General features: G+C 35.7%; 4 protein-coding genes and 1 long non-coding RNA gene across 5 annotated transcripts; 2 read left to right on the top strand and 3 right to left on the bottom strand.

Moving 5' to 3' along the window:
* The first annotated feature begins 488 nt into the window (after positions 1-488).
* LOC116778353 (ran GTPase-activating protein 1-like) lies at positions 489-8,180 on the top strand. Its single transcript, XM_032672334.2, has 12 exons — positions 489-709; positions 1,145-1,332; positions 1,961-2,095; positions 3,295-3,447; positions 3,795-3,964; positions 4,095-4,197; positions 4,746-4,857; positions 6,049-6,144; positions 6,482-6,598; positions 6,911-7,020; positions 7,318-7,488; positions 7,972-8,180. The coding sequence occupies exons 1-12, from the start codon at positions 601-603 to the stop codon at positions 8,161-8,163; spliced, it is 1,656 nt and encodes a 551-aa protein (XP_032528225.2). The 5' UTR covers positions 489-600; the 3' UTR covers positions 8,164-8,180.
* Positions 6,834-12,440, bottom strand: LOC133319867 (uncharacterized). The gene is made up of 2 exons (XM_061525800.1): positions 11,638-12,440; positions 6,834-10,396 (listed from the first exon to the last, which is right to left on the bottom strand). Exons 1-2 carry the CDS (start codon positions 12,091-12,093, stop codon positions 9,623-9,625), a joined length of 1,230 nt encoding a protein of 409 aa, XP_061381784.1. The 5' UTR covers positions 12,094-12,440; the 3' UTR covers positions 6,834-9,622.
* On the bottom strand, positions 6,834-12,573 carry LOC133319868 (uncharacterized). Its single transcript, XR_009753343.1, has 2 exons — positions 12,435-12,573; positions 6,834-7,473 (listed from the first exon to the last, which is right to left on the bottom strand). It is a non-coding gene; the product is annotated as an uncharacterized LOC133319868 (long non-coding RNA).
* Positions 12,574-13,261: 688 nt separating this feature from the next.
* Positions 13,262-16,769, top strand: LOC116778465 (uncharacterized). The gene is made up of 2 exons (XM_032672474.2): positions 13,262-13,636; positions 13,704-16,769. Exon 2 carries the CDS (start codon positions 13,726-13,728, stop codon positions 15,457-15,459), a length of 1,734 nt encoding a protein of 577 aa, XP_032528365.2. The 5' UTR covers positions 13,262-13,636; positions 13,704-13,725; the 3' UTR covers positions 15,460-16,769.
* Positions 16,770-17,267: 498 nt separating this feature from the next.
* On the bottom strand, positions 17,268-18,362 carry LOC133319870 (uncharacterized). The gene has a single exon (XM_061525824.1). It carries the CDS (start codon positions 18,246-18,248, stop codon positions 17,292-17,294), a length of 957 nt encoding a protein of 318 aa, XP_061381808.1. The 5' UTR covers positions 18,249-18,362; the 3' UTR covers positions 17,268-17,291.
* Positions 18,363-18,581: the final 219 nt, after the last annotated feature.

Here is an 18,581-nt window from a genome sequence, read left to right as displayed (position 1 = left end):
TCAAGTAGATTTTAATTCTTGTATAGAGAATTATATTTTATAATAGGACTTTAGAGCGTACATTTTATATAAAAATAAATTATTTAGGATGTTATAATAAAATAGTCTGTATTAATAATAATATGAAAGTTAAATAACAATAAAACAAAACTGCGAACAATAGTTAGTGTTATGAATACGGTGTTATAAATATGTAAAATAATTCAGAAATTAGTATGTGTTAATATTACTCAATACACTTATGTAATCCATATTATAATATCACCAAGTTTTCAGTGAAGTTAATCAAGAATATATTTGCATGCTATTAAATTGAAATGTTGATTGAAATCTCTATTCCTTTATCTTTTTTGATAAGAAATATGTGAAATCTAATCAGGAAAAAAAATCTTGTAGTTTTTATTTATATTTTACAATATTAAACATTTGTTTAATATAATTTTGAATTATTTTACCATCAAAGTCTCAAACGTGAATTCACATATCAAAAATGACAGGTGACATTTCCTAACAAAGTCCGCTTGCCGATGCCGAAAATTAAAAAAGAATCCGTTGAGTGTTGTTATTATTTAATTTTAAAGTTTTATTTTTTAAATAAAAATGTCTTTCGATTTGAATTCTATTAGCAAGGCATTAAACGAGCCAAACAGAACGGAGAGCGGCGTCGATTTCAGTGGAAGATCATTGAAATTAGACTCGGAACAAGATGGTTTGTAAACACAAGCTTACTCTTAACACGTTGATAATAGTTTATTTATTCAATGCCTGATCAATACAATAGTAATTATAATAAAGAATTTCTAAACGTAATAAAGGCATTATTGTTGTTTAATAACTTCGTCATAACCTCTAATTATTATCATCTTTTTTAATTAATTTCGAAGACGATATCCAAATTGGATATGATACTACAACGTACCCACCATCAACATTGTAGTACATTCTTATATTGATGAGAAAAATAACTACGTCTGTTATTCCCTTCACTACATTACACTTAAAAAATTACGAAGCACTCCATAAAATATTATACCTTACCTATATAAACAATTTATTTAACGGCTTATCAAAAAGGAAAACATATATATATATATATATATATATCCAGAACATATAAAACTATATCCTTCTGTAAACTCACCAGCACAGCCAATCATAGAAGCGATCAACGCCTGCCCAAACCTCCATTACCTGACCCTAACCGGTAATACACTGGGTGTTGAAGCCGCTAAAGCTATCGCAAAAGCATTATCGAGACACCCGGAATTGAAAGTCGCTCGCTTCAGTGACATGTTCACGGGGAGGATGAAGACGGAAATTCCTCCGGCACTGGTGAGTTTGGATGGCATTCAACAACATAAGCTTTGAATATTATTATGGTGGAATATTTGTCTCGGTAAACGGTTTTATACCTTAGCAGCTAATGACAATAACTGTTCCTTCTTCCTTATACTAATGTTTGCTGTAATATTAACAGTAGATCACTAAATTAATTCTCTATATTACTAAAATTATTTTTGTATGTCTATAATAATGAATAACAGGTTATCATTGTATGCATGGAATGTGTGCACGGTACAAAAGACACTGTTTGCATATTCTGTCTGTCTGTTTGTTTTGTGTAATCTTTAAAACGGCAGTAACAAGGATTATAATATGTGTTAATACTGTATTCACATCAAACAACAGTCAGCGCCATCTATTGTCTGTCTCACGTTACTTCATACAATACAAGTGTTATGAACTGTTCCCGGGAACTACACGGACTATAGATACATTAACTACTGTGTTATTATCATGTCCAAGCTATGCACTGTGATGTTTCATCAAAATCTGTCAAGCAGTTTTCCCATGTCCTTAGAACCCCTTATAATATAAGTAGGAACTATGTGTAGGTATTATTTAAGACACTTAGATTTTTGAGGATAATGATAATGTTTTTATATAATTACAATTCCAGAGCGCGCTCGGTGATGGCATGATTGAAGCGGGAGCGAGGCTCACATTATTGGATCTCAGCGACAACGCCTTTGGACCGATCGGAGTCGAGGGTCTGGCTAAGTTACTGCAGAGTGAAGTTTGCTCGGAGTTGCAGGTGATGATATTATTTAAAAATATTATCCATATAATAAGTTATTTTAAAGACTAAAGATATAAAACTATTTTAATTTATTAAAATAATACCTTTATTAAGACTATTTGTTCTTTAATGTAGCAGGTTTGTCTTAATATATTATTATATGTCTCGATATCCAAGTAGTTGATGGACGAGGCCGTAGCTTACACAACTTGGTTAAGAAATCGTTGGCGTTAGGTGACAGATAACGAGACCTAGTAATGAAAATTCTCAGCTCGTCTCTGTGATACCTTTGCTGCAAACAAGATATGTCGGGAGTGTGTAGTTTAAAATAATAAAAACGCGTAGTAATAGGAAAATATTAGTTTCATTAAATTTAGTATTCGCGAATGTCTTAGATTTATTTATTCTTATATATATGGCAAATAGACACAATATGTCCAGTGAGTGACCAAGGCTTAGAACCACTGAAGTCTCAGAGAATTTCCTTCTTAGTATCAGACCTTCGACTTTCGAAGATTTTGTTAAGAATAAAATACCGTTAGAAAAAAGGTTGTATATATGTGCAATAGTAATGCCATGTACGGGGAACAAGTAAATACAAAACCTTAACAAATTATACACTAAAACCTTCCTCGAGAATCACGCCATCGAGTGGTGATAGCTGTTTCATAATCGGTTCAGTAGTTATCCCGTGTATCACGAACATACAGACAGACAGACGCGGCGAGGGACTCTGTTTTGTATGTATTGATGGTGTCCCATCCCAGGTCATATAGATTTCTATTTATTTACGTTATATAATTGATTTTAAATCACAATATAAGCTCGATATTTCTCATATAAGAATAGAGGCCAACTCGGCTACCTCCTCGGTGAAGGTACCCCGTGTCTTATAACCACTATATAATGATATATAATATAAACGCGTCTTTTAGTAAAAACAACGAATATAATTCACTTCTTTATGATCGTGTATAACAACTCACGCGTGTCGCTTCTAGAACATTCATTAATTCCCGTCTATATCTCTACTTGTAACTAACACTAACAATAGCTGTGTTCTGGTAAAGGCACAGCTAATAGTTTGGTCCACTCACCACGAGATGGCGCTCGCTAGAGTCTAGAACATTCTCTAACATCGAAGCCGGCTGGTCTGTCGCCTGCATATAATTTATAAATATTATAATAAATAAATGCATTAAAATCGATTTCAGGAACTCCGTTTGAACAACAACGGCCTGGGAATAACCGGCGGAAGGCTATTAGCGAAGGCCCTGTCGAGTAACACGCTGAGGTTAAAAGTATTCATAGCGGGAAGGAACCGACTCGAGAACGACGGGGCCAAGGCTCTGGCTGCTGTTTTTCAGGTATTACGCAGCTTGTTACATAATGTGCAGCCAACGGAACAGGATAAATTGTGTAAACACAATGAGTTCGACGAACAGATAAAATGACTTACAGACGACATGCGTTTGTCAGTTTAATTATATACAGGTTATCTTATAACTGAGTTGTTTAAGGCTAGTTCAGGTACTGGTGAAGCAATTATTACCTCTATGTCATATATACTTGAGTATTATTTTTTATATGTTTATAACAAATTAATTCCAATGGCTGTTAATTGTAAGGAAAATTGTATTTTCTATAAGATATTAGTTTCTTAAAGCGTACACTTTCTACTGAACTGTCAAATCATTTGATTGTGTGGTTCCAGTCGATGGGCAGTCTTGAAGAGTTGGCTATGCCGCAGAACGGTATTTATCACACTGGGATAGCGGCGCTGTCGGAGTCGTTCAGACATTCACCGAATTTGGAGGTCATTAACCTTAATGATAACACCATAGGACCGAAGGGGGCTGCCTCCATCGCTGCGGCGTTGCCGAGGTTAGTATGTACCTGTATATATATATACATTTCGGAGGAGTACGGGAACTAACATTGTGACACGAGAATTTTATATATAATATTTTATATATACATAGCGTTCTTTTTTTGAGCTTATTCCATTTTACAGATTAAAAAAATTAAAATCAATAAATTTCGGCGACTGTCTGTTGAAGAGCGCCGGGGCGAAGGCGCTGGCTCAGGGGATAAAGGACTACAACGTACTGCTCGAGGTAATACATCTTCATAACTCTCCACCGGCTTACATTTTCATGAAATCAGTTGTCAGAGAGAAAAGTAGGACTTGTTTTTGTTGACATCACTTTGATTGTTAAATTGTAAGTAAGATATTTTAATGTGCCGGCGACCCACGGAGGGATAAAGGATTTGTGTGTAAATGGAAAGTGGCACGAGTGAGTGAGAGGGATATATATGAGGGAAAGAGACGGAGATATATAAGGCGAGGAACGGACGGCGGACGGCTGATGACGGAGAGAAATTAGAGAGGACTGAGACGTGTTGAGTGAAGGGAAGATATGACGGAGTGTGTGAGACTTAACAAGACGGGCTCGTACATAGATGATATTTATGTTAGGATAGAAAAAGCTTTTCTCTTAAAACTGAAATTTCTTGACATGAAGTAATGAGCCGCTTATATTGAAATTTCCTTTGTTAAACACATAGACCAGTTTTAAGGATACATCCTGCCCCAGTACCGCTCCTTTACAATATCACCAGTAGTAATCTCGTCTATAGAGCTAACATGATGCATTTTTTTCAGTCCATTGAGTTAAGCCACAATGAGATTGGTCGGGAGGCTTGCATGCAACTGGTTGAGGCTCTGACAATACAACCGGGGGCCAAGGATAGACTGACAAGAGTTAATCTGGCCGGTGAGTTGACGGAGAGAATATTAAGTAAATAAGTGAAGTGAGTGTAACAGGCTGTGTTAGACTATGACAGCTATGTTAAGAACAGTTGCGGTATATGAAGATTATTTTTTTAATTTAATGTCTTAGAAATATATAAAATTAATATCACACACACACACACACACACGCGCACGCACACACACACACGCGCGCACGCACACACACACACACACGCGCACGCACACACACACACACACACACGCGCGCGCACGCACACACACACACACGCGCGCACGCACACACACACACACACGCGCACGCACACACACACACACACACACGCGCGCGCACGCACACACACACACACGCGCGCACGCACACACACACACACACGCGCACGCACACACACACACACACACGCGCGCGCACGCACACACACACACACGCGCGCACGCACACACACACACACACGCGCACGCACACACACACACACACACACGCGCGCGCACGCACACACACACACACGCGCGCACGCACACACACACACACACGCGCACGCACACACACACACACACACACGCGCGCGCACGCACACACACACACGCGCGCACGCACACACACACACACGCGCACGCACACACACACACACACACACGCGCGCGCACGCACACACACACACACGCGCACGCACACACACACACACACACACGCGCGCGCACGCACACACACACACACGCGCGCACGCACACACACACACACACGCGCACGCACACACACACACACACACACGCGCGCGCACGCACACACACACACACACACGCGCGCACGCACACACACACACACACACACGCGCGCGCACGCACACACACACACACACACACACGCGCGCGCACGCACACACACACACACGCGCGCACGCACACACACACACACGCGCGCACGCACACACACACACACACGCGCACGCACACACACACACACACACACACACACACACACACACACACACACACACACACACACACACACACACACACACACACACACACACACATGAATTCATACCTAGTCAGAGAGACAAACATAGCCGGAGAGCCGGAATACTGACTGTCTGATGGTACCGAATAGAAATGATAAAATAAAGTTAGTTTCACGTGATAATTGATGGCGCTCTTTGTATGAATGTAATAACATTTTTTCTATATGTTACAGGCAACAGTTTGGGTGGAGCGGCCAATAAGAAAATCATGAAGGATAAGCTGGGAGCCTCCGCTGAACTCAGCGATGGAGAAGGAAGTGACGAGGAATGTAAGGAAACGTACATATATACACACATATATATATATTAAACGAAGTTAAAGAGCCAACTATTACAGTCATAGAAGATGCAAAGGAGGGTACTATTTATATATGCAATAGTTATATAATGGACTGCAAAGTATTCGTATTTGTATCATATATAATAATAACACATAGTATATAATGTATCTTCAGTCCGTGTAGTTCCCGGGATCACTTCATGACAGGTGTATTGTGAAGTAACGCGACACGCGATAGATGACGCTGAGTGCTGGGGAACATTTATATTATATTTAACATAGTACAATATATATTTATTACTGTACATGTATATAAAATGTTCCAGATGAGTCGGAGTCGGAACATTCTGACTACCAGTCTGGAGCGTCGGAGGACAGCGCCACGGAGGACGCCAGACACGCGGACACCAGCCTCGAGGAGCACGAGGACCTGGACAGGACTGGTACTGTGCTGACATGTTCACACACACACATAGACACATACATACATAAACATACACACATACACATATGACATACACACATACATACCTAGTCAGAGAGACACAAGATAGATATAGTCGTAACCAGCAGTCTCTATACACAATTAAAACTACTATGTATGTTAATTGATTGTCAATATTATTTAGTAAAAAAAGAAATGTTATATAGTATAATATATAAAAAAAAATCAAATGATTCAGTTATAAATAAATTCAATAATATTTTTAATTTATAGCACATAGTGGTATAAAAATTTTTTTCATGTTATACAGGCATAGAGGAAGTAGAGACGGATATTGGGAGATTTCTCAAAGATCCAACCTTAGAGAACCTGAGCCGCCTGGGCGGTGATATAGCAGAGGTCATTGACGCACATTTACAGGTATATTATCCGTATAGAATGGCTATATTACCTAACACTTAACATAAAGCCTTTGAAATAATATGAAAATCACATTTTTAAAACATAGTTTACAAAGTACCTTCAAAAATATTAATAAAACGTCTGTCTATGAGTATACTCACTGAGTCCATGTTTCTTATGTTCTGATATTTTAAATCTAAGATGGCGGATATTATATAAATACAACATAAGTACGCTCAATCAAATCTGACATAACTTTTTTTACACTGGTCAAGACTAAATATATATATATATATATATATATTAAAATTCCAGAACATCAAGGACCCGGAGAGTCTCACCGTATCATATGTGGAGGCGTTGTGTTGTGTTTGGGGAGCCAGCGAGGGCGACAGTCAGAGGAAGCTATGCCGGACCACCATACAGAGAGCCCCGCAGCAGTGGATACTGGCCAACAACATGCTCAGGGCACTGCAACTCATTAAGGTTTACAAAATAGGTCTTCGTATAATAGGAACTCGTGTTAGTTATACTATTTATAACATAACATTGGTGGAGAGATAGCTTGGAACCGGGAAAAGTACAGGATATATCTCTTCCTAACGCATAATGAAAAAAAGTTGGTAAAAACCAAAATCTTATTTACTGTTTTTAAGGAGGAACAGAGTTCACCCGGTCGGCTGTTCACTTCTAACACCGAAACTAAAACAGACGAAGTCGCGAGCAAAAACTAGTATAGCTGTCATTTATATATGTATAGTAATTCCGTAATACATTAACACAAGTCTACAATGAAAAACTTCATACTGAGAGTATCGAGTTCTCACAGACGCTATTAGTTCATGATGAATGAGCATTAAATAAAATAAAAACGAAGCGAACAGCGTTAACGGCAAATTAATTATCATTATCATATATCATTATCATTATCATATATCATTATATCATTTTCAATTATCATTTTTGCAGTCTGAAAACAAGGATTACAAAATAAGATGGAAGGTGCCATCGTGTTACAAAGCACTCGCAAAGGAAATCGACGAGGCCTACTTCCCTCACGCCCTCAGAGACACGCTAAAGTTCTTCATCGCGAGCAAGATGGCGTCACTTCCGCCGGAAATCAGAACAGTTGTAGAGAAACATCCCAATTTGTACACATAATAAATTGTTAGGCGTGATTGAAGTTTCATTTCGACTGTCAGATTATAATAATATCTTTTCTATTTTCTTTTATTTTCCATGAAATGAAATTCACAGATAATATATAAAAGTAATCATTGAATAACATTTAATTATCTGTGGAAGCTGTGAAAAACGGAGCGAACTAATTTTATTTTTCTTTTTATGAATATACCTGACTATAATTATACATTCTATAATAGAGCAAAAGTTATTTTTTATGCAAAACAATCCTATCGAAGGAACATATATGACAGAAAACTTATAATGAAAATAACATTTGTATCAAAAAATCAAGCGAAATTTTGAGGAAACGACTTAATTTCATTTTTTTTAAAATCTTCCGTAACGTTTAACAAAAATAGTGATATTCAAGAATACGTCGCAATGGAGACCCTGTTGAAGTCATTCAGGAAATATGTTTAAAGGCGCATTTTCATTGGTCGATAAGTCGGTAGTTAGCCCGATTGCGGGGAGTACCCGCATGCGAGCTAACAACCAATGAAATCCACTGGTCGATAACTCGGTCGATTAAACGTGTGCGGGTGATATCCGCATTCGGGATAACGACCAATGAAACTAGTCGGTCGATACAAATCATACGGTGACTCGCCTCCGCTCAGTCATTTATGAGACGTCATCAATACTACGCGCATTATTTATATTATTAACGCTTTTTATTTACGCAGCGTGGGAGCAAAATGGCTGAACGGTTTCCGGATTCACAGATGCTAAAACTCGTAGAGATCTATCGAGACTACGAATGTTTGTGGAACGTAACGAGTGCTTTGTATAAAAGTCATGACGCAAGACAAAGTGCGTACAAACAAATTGCGGAAAAGTTAAACATTAGTGGCATCTCAGACAAAGATATACCAAAAAAAATTAAAAATTTAAGGTCATCGTACTATCAAGAATTAAATAAAATTGAAAAGAGCCCTCGATCCGGAAGCGACCGAGATTGTTTAGAAACCGAAGGTGTCATGGCTTTCAACTGCCGATGGATTTTTAAGAGCATTTAAAAATAAAGAGAAGACATTTTGAAATGTAAGTATACAAATTTTATTTATGTTACCAAAGACAATCCTAATTAAGTAGGTTATTTAATATGTATTTTCAAGAAATATAATATTATATAAAATATCACTATTTTTTTTTTTATATTTTATTATTCAGACATTTTTTGGACTAACACGAGACAATCTAATACACTTCTCATAAAAAAAAACACCTCGCGAGTTTGTTTTTTAAAGATTACTGAAAAAATGTGTGTTTAGGTTAGTAGTGATACCTATGAGGTGTTCAGTTAAAAATGTTAATGAATTGATGATCCAATTGGAATATATTTTTTATATAGGTACTTCATGATTTATTATCATAGTGGGTTCTGTCTTGTTATGTCTGTCCCTAGTGCAGTCTACCCTCAAATTGTTCCGGGATGTTAGTGAATAAATCTCGTTTGCCACGGCACTGCACCTTCACTGCTGAAGTAATCAGCGAATCTGTCCCGAACTGTTGTCCCATTTTCAGTTAAGGTATTATCTTCTCCCATGTTCTCGAAGTTTCGAAGAGGCACTTGTCTCCAGGAGCCATTCATTGTTATACCAGTAGAGATATCTTCATAATCCGCAAGTCCAGGTTCAAGATAGTTAGGATCATTTTTCCTTAGCCAGTTATGAAGCGCGCAAGATGTCCTCGTTATTTTTATGGTATCCTTGACGTTGTTGGCTATTGGTTTTTCAAAAATACGAAACCTGCTCGCCAATATACCGAACGCATTTTCTACAATCCGCCGAGCCCTTGAAACGCGGTAATTGAAAATCTTTTGCCGCGTCGTTAGATTATTTCCCGGGTATGGTTTCATTATATTATTTTGAAGCGGGAATGCAGCATCCGCAACAATGACACTCTCTGCTGGAATATTCAGACTACCGTCATCGATTGCTCGTTTTAAAGAACAATTACTAAAAACTCCGACGTCAGAATGTCTGCCCTTTGCACCAATATCAATATAAGTGAATGAATAATCATCGTCGACACAAGCTAGTAAAACGATGCTAGAAGTTTTTTTATTATTATAGAACTCAGATCCACTACAGGCTGGAGCTCGCAAGTTTATACGTTTACCATCAATTGCCCCAATACATCCGGGAAAATTCCACTTTATCTGAAATCGAGTTTTTATATCCGTCCATTTTTGTTCTGTGTTTGGGACCTGAAGAAAGAACATATAACCATGAATATTTTTTATTTACAGATCGATGAAAATTCGGAAATAGCTACTGATACTGTTGACTTCGTAAATAATGATACGGTATTAGGAGAGAATGACAGAAAATTATTGAAAATCGAGTTCAAGAACTAACCGAAACGTCCTCATCTACATTCACTGTGCCATCAAAACTAGCAACGAAGAAAAGGGGCAAATCAAATAAAAGACAGGACGAGGTACACGAAGCCATTGACAAAATAAATAAAATCGCCGAGAATGTTACTAAAAAATACAACATCGTTACTACAAAATAAAGAAGATGAATTCGACATTTTTGGGAGATATGTAGCCTCGACTTAACGTACATTGCCACGCGAGTTCTTAATTATTGCAAAAACAGATATTCAAAAGGCTTTATCGGAGATTCAATTAAAAGCATTGAGACAGCAAACCAGATCTTCGTTGTTGTCCTGTGGTACCCCGACGTCCAATATCTGTGATCCAGAAAATCCAGGATATTCAAGTTCCGCATCTGTGTCTAATTTATCTAACTATGAAGACGATTTCAACAACATCAGTTTCACTTACATGTGAAGCAATTTTATATATTATTTATAATGATGCAACATCTATTTGCCTGGTAAGGCATTTTTATTTCATTTATATATTTGATATTGATTAAATGATTACTACACTCGCGGACACCAAAATCGAACCACTTTGTAATCCACCAGACATTGAAATTTGAAACTAATAACAACAAAGAAATATTTTGTTAGTCAATATTTAGAGATGGCTGTACACAATATCCGTACATCGGAGAAAAACGATACATTTTTGGTTATCAAATGAAAAAATTAAAAAAATTTAAATAAAACTATTTGAAAGAAAGAAAGAAAGAAAGATTTTTCTAAAGATTTTTCGAAAGAAGATAAGAAAATTTCTTTCTTTCTTTCAAATAAAACAAGACAATATTTTGTAACCTAATTTGTTGTTTCTGCCCATAACACTCCGAAAACGGCATTTCAATATAGTTCAATAAATTGGTGTCCATAAAAAAGGCTGGTACGCTTTAGGTGACCGGAAGTGTATTCTGCTCAATTAGAACTTCTTAACGTACGTACGTACGTAACGTAATTAAAACATCGAAACGTACAAATTTGTAAGAATATTGCAAAATTTAAATAAACATTTACTTTATAATCTTAATATTATTTACTATTTTTATATTTATATGTACTTACTTTTATATAATCTGCCAGTGCATCATAGAGAGCGTCACACACTTCTGGTATAAAACTGCTCATAATAGAAGGGGACACACGAAATAAGTAATATAAACTTTTGTAAGATTCTCCAGTAGCTAAATAACGTAAGGTGACCTCAAGTTTTAATCTTGCAGGAAGAGCCTCACGATATAATGTGTCTTTTTTTTCAATTCTTTCTTCTACCATTCTCAATAAATCGTCAAATAAGTTTTTAGGTATTCTGAAAAAATTATCACGATCTTCTACATCACATTCCAATGCCGGATTCAAGTTCGCACACAACGTATCAGAAGCACCGTGCATCTTTCTACTTTTAAGCAAATGTCGCATCCAAAATCTCTTTTTCTTTTTCTTCAAAGAAGTTATTAATTTCTTTTTTAATACACCGCAAACAGTCAAAATTGCTCCACAAAGCAATAATTGTTGATCCATGGCGAGTACGTCTGCTTATCTCAAAACCCACTGCCAAATTGTAGGTACCTAATTCTCTCGCACTTCAAATGCGGGCTCTAACGACCAGTGAAAATGGCTCCCCGCATGCGGGCCTTATCGCATGCGTTATAGAAATCACGCGCACCCCGTATGCGGGCTCTGACGACCAGTGAAAACGATAAACTCTTTGCGGGCCCTATGGCATGCGTTACAGAAATCTCCCGCACCCCGAATGCGGGCCTTATCGACCAATGAAAATGCGCCCGAAGTCATTCAGGAAATATGTTTACTTAATTTACCCTCGAAGCATTGATCTTTAAATCCAACACAGTATAACTTACAAGTTTCTATAACTAAACTCAGCACATGCCATTCGCAGTTTTCTTTCAACCGTTAATACTATCACGCGCTAAATCAATGATCACATTAACTCGTATATTGATAAACCCTTTCATATGTCACATAGTAGATAAAGTTAATTTAAAAATGAATTTAGAGTCGTTTGCTAATAACGTAAATCGTAATGACTTGAATATTATAGTATTTGTCTATTTGACACATCTTTGTTTTGGACGCGGTAATTCTTTTTATGAATACAGATGATAAATTGATTTTGTTTTATTTTTCAAAACTAGTAACACTAGCTTAAAACAAATAAGTCAATGCAACTTTCAGGTATACCATAAATTAATGTATGTACCTACAATGGAAAAATTAAATAATGTAGAGAGCACAGAATACGTAATTTAATTTACTTAAACCTTATAAAAATTTATAATTTGATTTACTTAATTTTTATTACTGGAGGAATATTTATTTTGTAATTACTTTTGCGGCAAATTATTTTCTATAAGTTATGTTCGAAAACTATCAATTCTAAGCTATTACGAAAATACTGTAAGACAAACATTTAATAATTGTTTTAATAATACAATAAAAATAATAACGAAACTTAAAAGTGAATATCTTTTTATTTCATATTCACTTTTTTCTAAACAGTTAAACAAAACTATGAACTCGTATAAAAAAAAAAATCATTAATATTTTTTTTTTGTGGTGCTATTAGTGAGTAGAAATTTAAGATTTTTATGCAAAAAATGCAGTTGAAAACACCGTACATCAATGTTTTGGAATTAGAAATAATTAAAAGGTGTTTATTTATTATGCCATAAAGTAATAGATATACTTATTTTAGCTGGTAACAATTTAGTTTAAGTATTACACGGCAAAATCAAAAAGTTATATGTCAGAATACTGAAACATTCTCCATATTGATTTTTCCATACTAATGGCGAAATTATCAAAACTATGCAACGTTTTAATTTAGTCGACTCATAACACAGATGATCGTCTGCCCCTTTTTGTTTGTATAGGTAGTAGGTACAACATTTGTCAAAGTATATGTCCATTGTCCATTAAATAAATAATTTTAAGTTGAAGGTACTCTCGTCTAATTAAATTTTAGCCGTCAAAATGTCCTAGTATAAATTGTTATTGTCTAGCTAAATCCAAATCCGTAGTAGTGCACACTAACGAAACACTGGTAAGTCTACTTAATACAATAATATTCCTTTGTTCAAAGTTGGCAATCATCGTTGTGTATGTTACAGATTCTTGGGTTATCGCGGAAAAATGGCGTTTTCTTTTAGGAAGATGCTCTCAAACATTAACTATTTCAAAAAATCCGATGAGAGTCCCAGCAATGATCCTAATCTAAAGAGACGTAGACATACGTACATGGTCGAAGATCCGATAATAAATTTTGAGGAGGCAGATTCCACTTCGAGGCAGTGCACTAGCTTGAAGCTGCCAGAATCGTTAAAGAATTACGCAGCGAAAAAAGGCTCTCTTTCCGATACAGATCTATTAACTCTGAGTGTCGAGGTGCCTACACGAGAGAAGAGGCGTAAAAAGCTCAAGTTGGATATTAAGAAAGCCAGCCAATCTATGAATCAACTGAGCACTTACAATGTTGAAAACACACCGAAGCATGTTCACTTGGAATGCAAAAGCTCCGAGGCATTTTCCGAACGCTTTCGGGGCTTCGATTTCAAGACTTTAGATCTGTTCGATGCTATGTACGATGAGAGGGACACTTCATCTCCGCTAGAAGAGGAAATAGACATACATTCACTATCAGACCATTCGGATACAGATATTTCTATTAAATCGAGCAATTCATCCATAAAAATGTGCCGGAAAGTCAACGAGAGCAGCTCTAGTAATGATAAAATTGTACCATCCACAAGCCTGGAATCTTTTGGTGATGTTGAACTCGAAAAGAGTGAAGAAGAAAGAATAAGACTGCTGTTGAACTATCAAATGAAACTAGATAAAATGGAATCCGTTATGAAAAGGCTGCTGCATGAATTCCAATTCCATATTGAAGTTTCCAAAGTATTCCATTCCAAATCCGTTGTGACAGCACTACAGGGGAGTAATATACATAAAACTCTAGAAGACATCACAAATATAGAGAAGAATGCTAACTGGAACTTCATTGTTGAGAGAGAAGACGATCAGACTAAGTACAAACTAAAGAAGCAATTGCTGTCAATCAAATCCTGCATAGACAACTTTGTCCGTATATACCTGAATATAGACAAACAGAGGTTGCTAAAGAAGCCCATACAGAAGACGCACAAGAAGAAAAAGCATTTTGATTTTCCTGATCTGAGAGATGCCCTGTTGAACCTGTTCTCGCTGCGGAATGACTCCATAGATGATGATTCATCTAAATGTGAATGCAATTGCCATAATTCATCACCGGATTCCGATTTAGAGTCAGCATCATCCAAAACAGACCAGTCCTTATTTATAACATCATCGATCGGGAATTTTACATTGGACTGTTCCACACTCACAGCTTACTCGGAGTCCTTGGACCAAGTCATCAGCTACACCAGCTATGAAGACTCGAGCTTATTCAACAGCTTACTCCAGAAGGCGGCCATTGAAAGAATAACTTTTTACATCCAAGTACATAGCATCCAATTAAGCTGTGAACAGAATGAGTCCAAGAACATTATTTTTCATTGCCCGCCATGCCAATATATCGAAACCGAAGAAAGTGACTTGCTATGCCACATACTGAGTCAAGAGCATTGTGAGAAGATACATTTCCTCTATAAAACGGCATACATTAAAAAATGCATGTCGGCTGGTAAGGAGATACAACCAAGTACAGTCCTAAATCCCATGAGAATGTATAGAGATGAGAACAAAATCGTCTGCTTTGGTGATGCACTGTACGCTTGCACATTGTGCTTTGAAAATCTTATCATCGGTGAGTCTGTGTTGATGGCTCACTGCTCCGAACCCCAACATATCAGTAGACGGGAGAAGTTGGGTGAGATAATCGATTAATTGCATGTTTAAATCAAAATAATAATTTATTTTCCCACATTAATGACTTCAAATTTCACATCTCTTTAACCAAGTTGCATGTTACACTATTACGTTACCTTGACTCTGTCTGTTCTCACCTCGTTGACTGAATTTGTTATTTTTTTCCAAACTTCACATGTCTGGTGCTCAAATTGCTTATTTAAAGATATTTCATATTTAATGCGTTCCTATATCCGGGTTTTTCACGTGCTAAATTCAAACAGGGTTACTGATTTCACGTATTTATCTAAGTTATATTGTCTAGCTGTTAATCTAACTAGTTTAGTTATAGATTCTAGATGAACTAGGTTTGAATCGATCTAGAAATAAAACGGATCTCAAAATCAAGACTGATCAACAAGATGTGTTCAAAACTGTTTTTCATATTGAATTAAAAAAATAATAGGATTTCGAATGTACCTACTAACCACTGTTTTTGCATTTTCTACATTTTACAACTTAAATTAGAATAAGTTTAATAATGTATTAATAAGTTATTATTGAGGTGGCTTCTACATATGTTGAATCGTCGGCCATTTTGATTTCTTTACAAGTAAACTTTGTATACGAAAAAAAGATGATAGTTGTTGTATCAGGATAACAGGGTTCACGTTTTTTTTTTTTTTCGAAAAGTCGAAGCCTCACCGTAAGTTAATTCTCATAATCATTATTTTAGTAATATATTTTGTAAGATATAATATATTTCTGATTTTTTTCAAAAAAATCAAGATACAAGTTATTATTTTTTTTTTATAATCGCAAAGATTATATTTTCATTATTTTTATGAACATATAGAAAATTGGAAATTTTGTTTTCAAATTCGTCAGACGATCTGGCATCAATGTCATTTAATATTATTTTTTATATCAATATGGTAAGTTTTTAATGATAATACTAGCGTTAGAATTAGAAAATAAAAATGATAGTGCACACAGTGTATGTTAAAGCTTTAAAATATTTAGGGGAAGTCTACACGGGTGCAAAAGTTTTTAACTGTGATTTTTACTGTTATAACAAAATTATATAATAGTTTTCCCGGCGATTTTTAAACCTATCTTAATTTCTTCATCAAAATTTTGATATTCCTCATTTGCGTTTAAAAATCGCCGTGTTTTGTGCAATCTGTGATCGAGTGTTCAAAATTACATATGTTTTTTTGTAACTCTTTATAAAAATGTATACCAAATACACTTTTTGAGTCTGTACTTGTTATTTAATATGCCTCTGTACTGTAAGACTGTTACTTTAAAACTAAAATTCATTTTTCAATAAATGTGTGCAGTTTGGATTTCAGTCTATTATTTCAAATATGAAGCTCTGTGCCCTCTTTATCATTATTACTGATATTATAGGAACGAACGCATTTGAATCAAGACAATAAAGGATGTAAACTTTGTTTGTTACGTAGACTAAGGATATTAATTAATGTTTAAAGGAGACGTGATAATTCGTTGTTTTTTTTTCTTATTTACGAGAACCTATCTCCATTTTGTTAACCTACCAGACAAACTTCAATTTGATCAAGATCTCAAGGGGCTTTAGGGTCTGTGGTAGAAGTTTTACTCGAAATCCAGCAATATTTTTAATGTTGACTGGAGTTGATTAATTAAAGAAGTACCTAAATAAATATCAAAATTTAATTCCATATTTGAAAATGTTTGATAATTTTTGTAAGTACCTAGTGACTTCATAAATTTGCATATTTTTGATTTTAAATACACTCGTTTTCTGTATGTGCCTATAAAAATTCATTATTTACTTAAAGAAGAAAAATTATAAAGGTATATATAAAAGATCTTTTAATTCTTAACTACACTTCGATATATTTTTTAATTTCATTAAATATATTTATACATGGCCTTCTGAAGGGCGAATGGTGTGTATCGATCAACTTTTCTAAATTTTCTAAACAACTCGCAGCTTCTGCGGGATTACATCTCAGATTCTGCAGATACAAATGCAAGAGACGGCCATAGTTCTTATCCGTGGCACCATTTTGAGATGTCTGCGTGAGTTTTGTCAGTATAAAACAGTTGATGTCTTTGGTTTTGTTGCAGTCTTTATACATCATGAGTATAGTTTCAAGGTGGTATGTGAAAACCTCATCGGATATGTTGTATGATATAATATTATTCAACAAGTCTGATTTGTCGGCGTTGCTCTTTAGAACTGATGTGTATTCTTGCAGTACCACACTCTGTATGTCCGTGTCTTTCATTATAACTTCAAATAGATTGTTAAATATAATCTTTTCCCTCGTCTTTATTAACAAATCTATTGAATTTCTGGATGGGTATTTCTTAAGGTAAGTCGGGAGTAGTTCCATGAGAATTTTGTCTGTGAAGTTGTGATCCAATGTGCTATTGAGGATGTGTTCCAATAATTTCTCCATATCCCCCTCCGTCAGATTGCTGGCTAATAGACTATAGTTTCTTGGATCTTTGTGACATTTCTTTATGATGTAGTCGATGTGAGTAACAGGTTCCCTGACAGCTACGTCTTGACTGAACTGGGTCGGGATGCTTTGCATTTCATCACCTTCATCATTTTTATCACCGAGTATGATAGTATCCGACGAACTTTCGTCGCTGCTTATCACAAACGTATCGTCTCTATCAACACCTGTTAAATTGTAAGTCTCTAAGAGATCCGTCGTTTTGTGACCGAACTCTTTCACCCATTTACTCCTACCGATTTTCTCACTGGATTTTACGAAACGTTCCAATAAATCCTGTGACGATTCAGAAAACTTCCAAGCTTGGGTCATTATTAATTTTTGGTAAAGCAGTCATTGGCTATAACTATTTCTAAACATAAAAAACTAACGTTTCTCTAAACATTTTTGATATTACGAAAACAATTGTCGCCTGTCAAATGTCAAGCGAATAGTGACAGTTAAAGATAAACTCATAGACACTCACAATTTTTTTTTCATCTTATGTCAAGGTTGTTGTTGAATCTTTTTATAATCCTTAGAAAAACGATAATACTTATTATAAGAATAATCATTTTCAACCATTTTGTCAAAATTAATAGATATATGTGGAATTTTGTAATTACGAGTTCATTTCAATATAAAGACAAACCTCTAGTTGTGCTT

Source organism: Danaus plexippus, chromosome 31 (genome assembly GCF_018135715.1).
Source record: "Danaus plexippus chromosome 31, MEX_DaPlex, whole genome shotgun sequence".
NCBI classification, from domain to species: domain Eukaryota; kingdom Metazoa; phylum Arthropoda; class Insecta; order Lepidoptera; family Nymphalidae; genus Danaus; species Danaus plexippus.
This window is presented reverse-complemented; position numbering and strand designations above follow the sequence as displayed.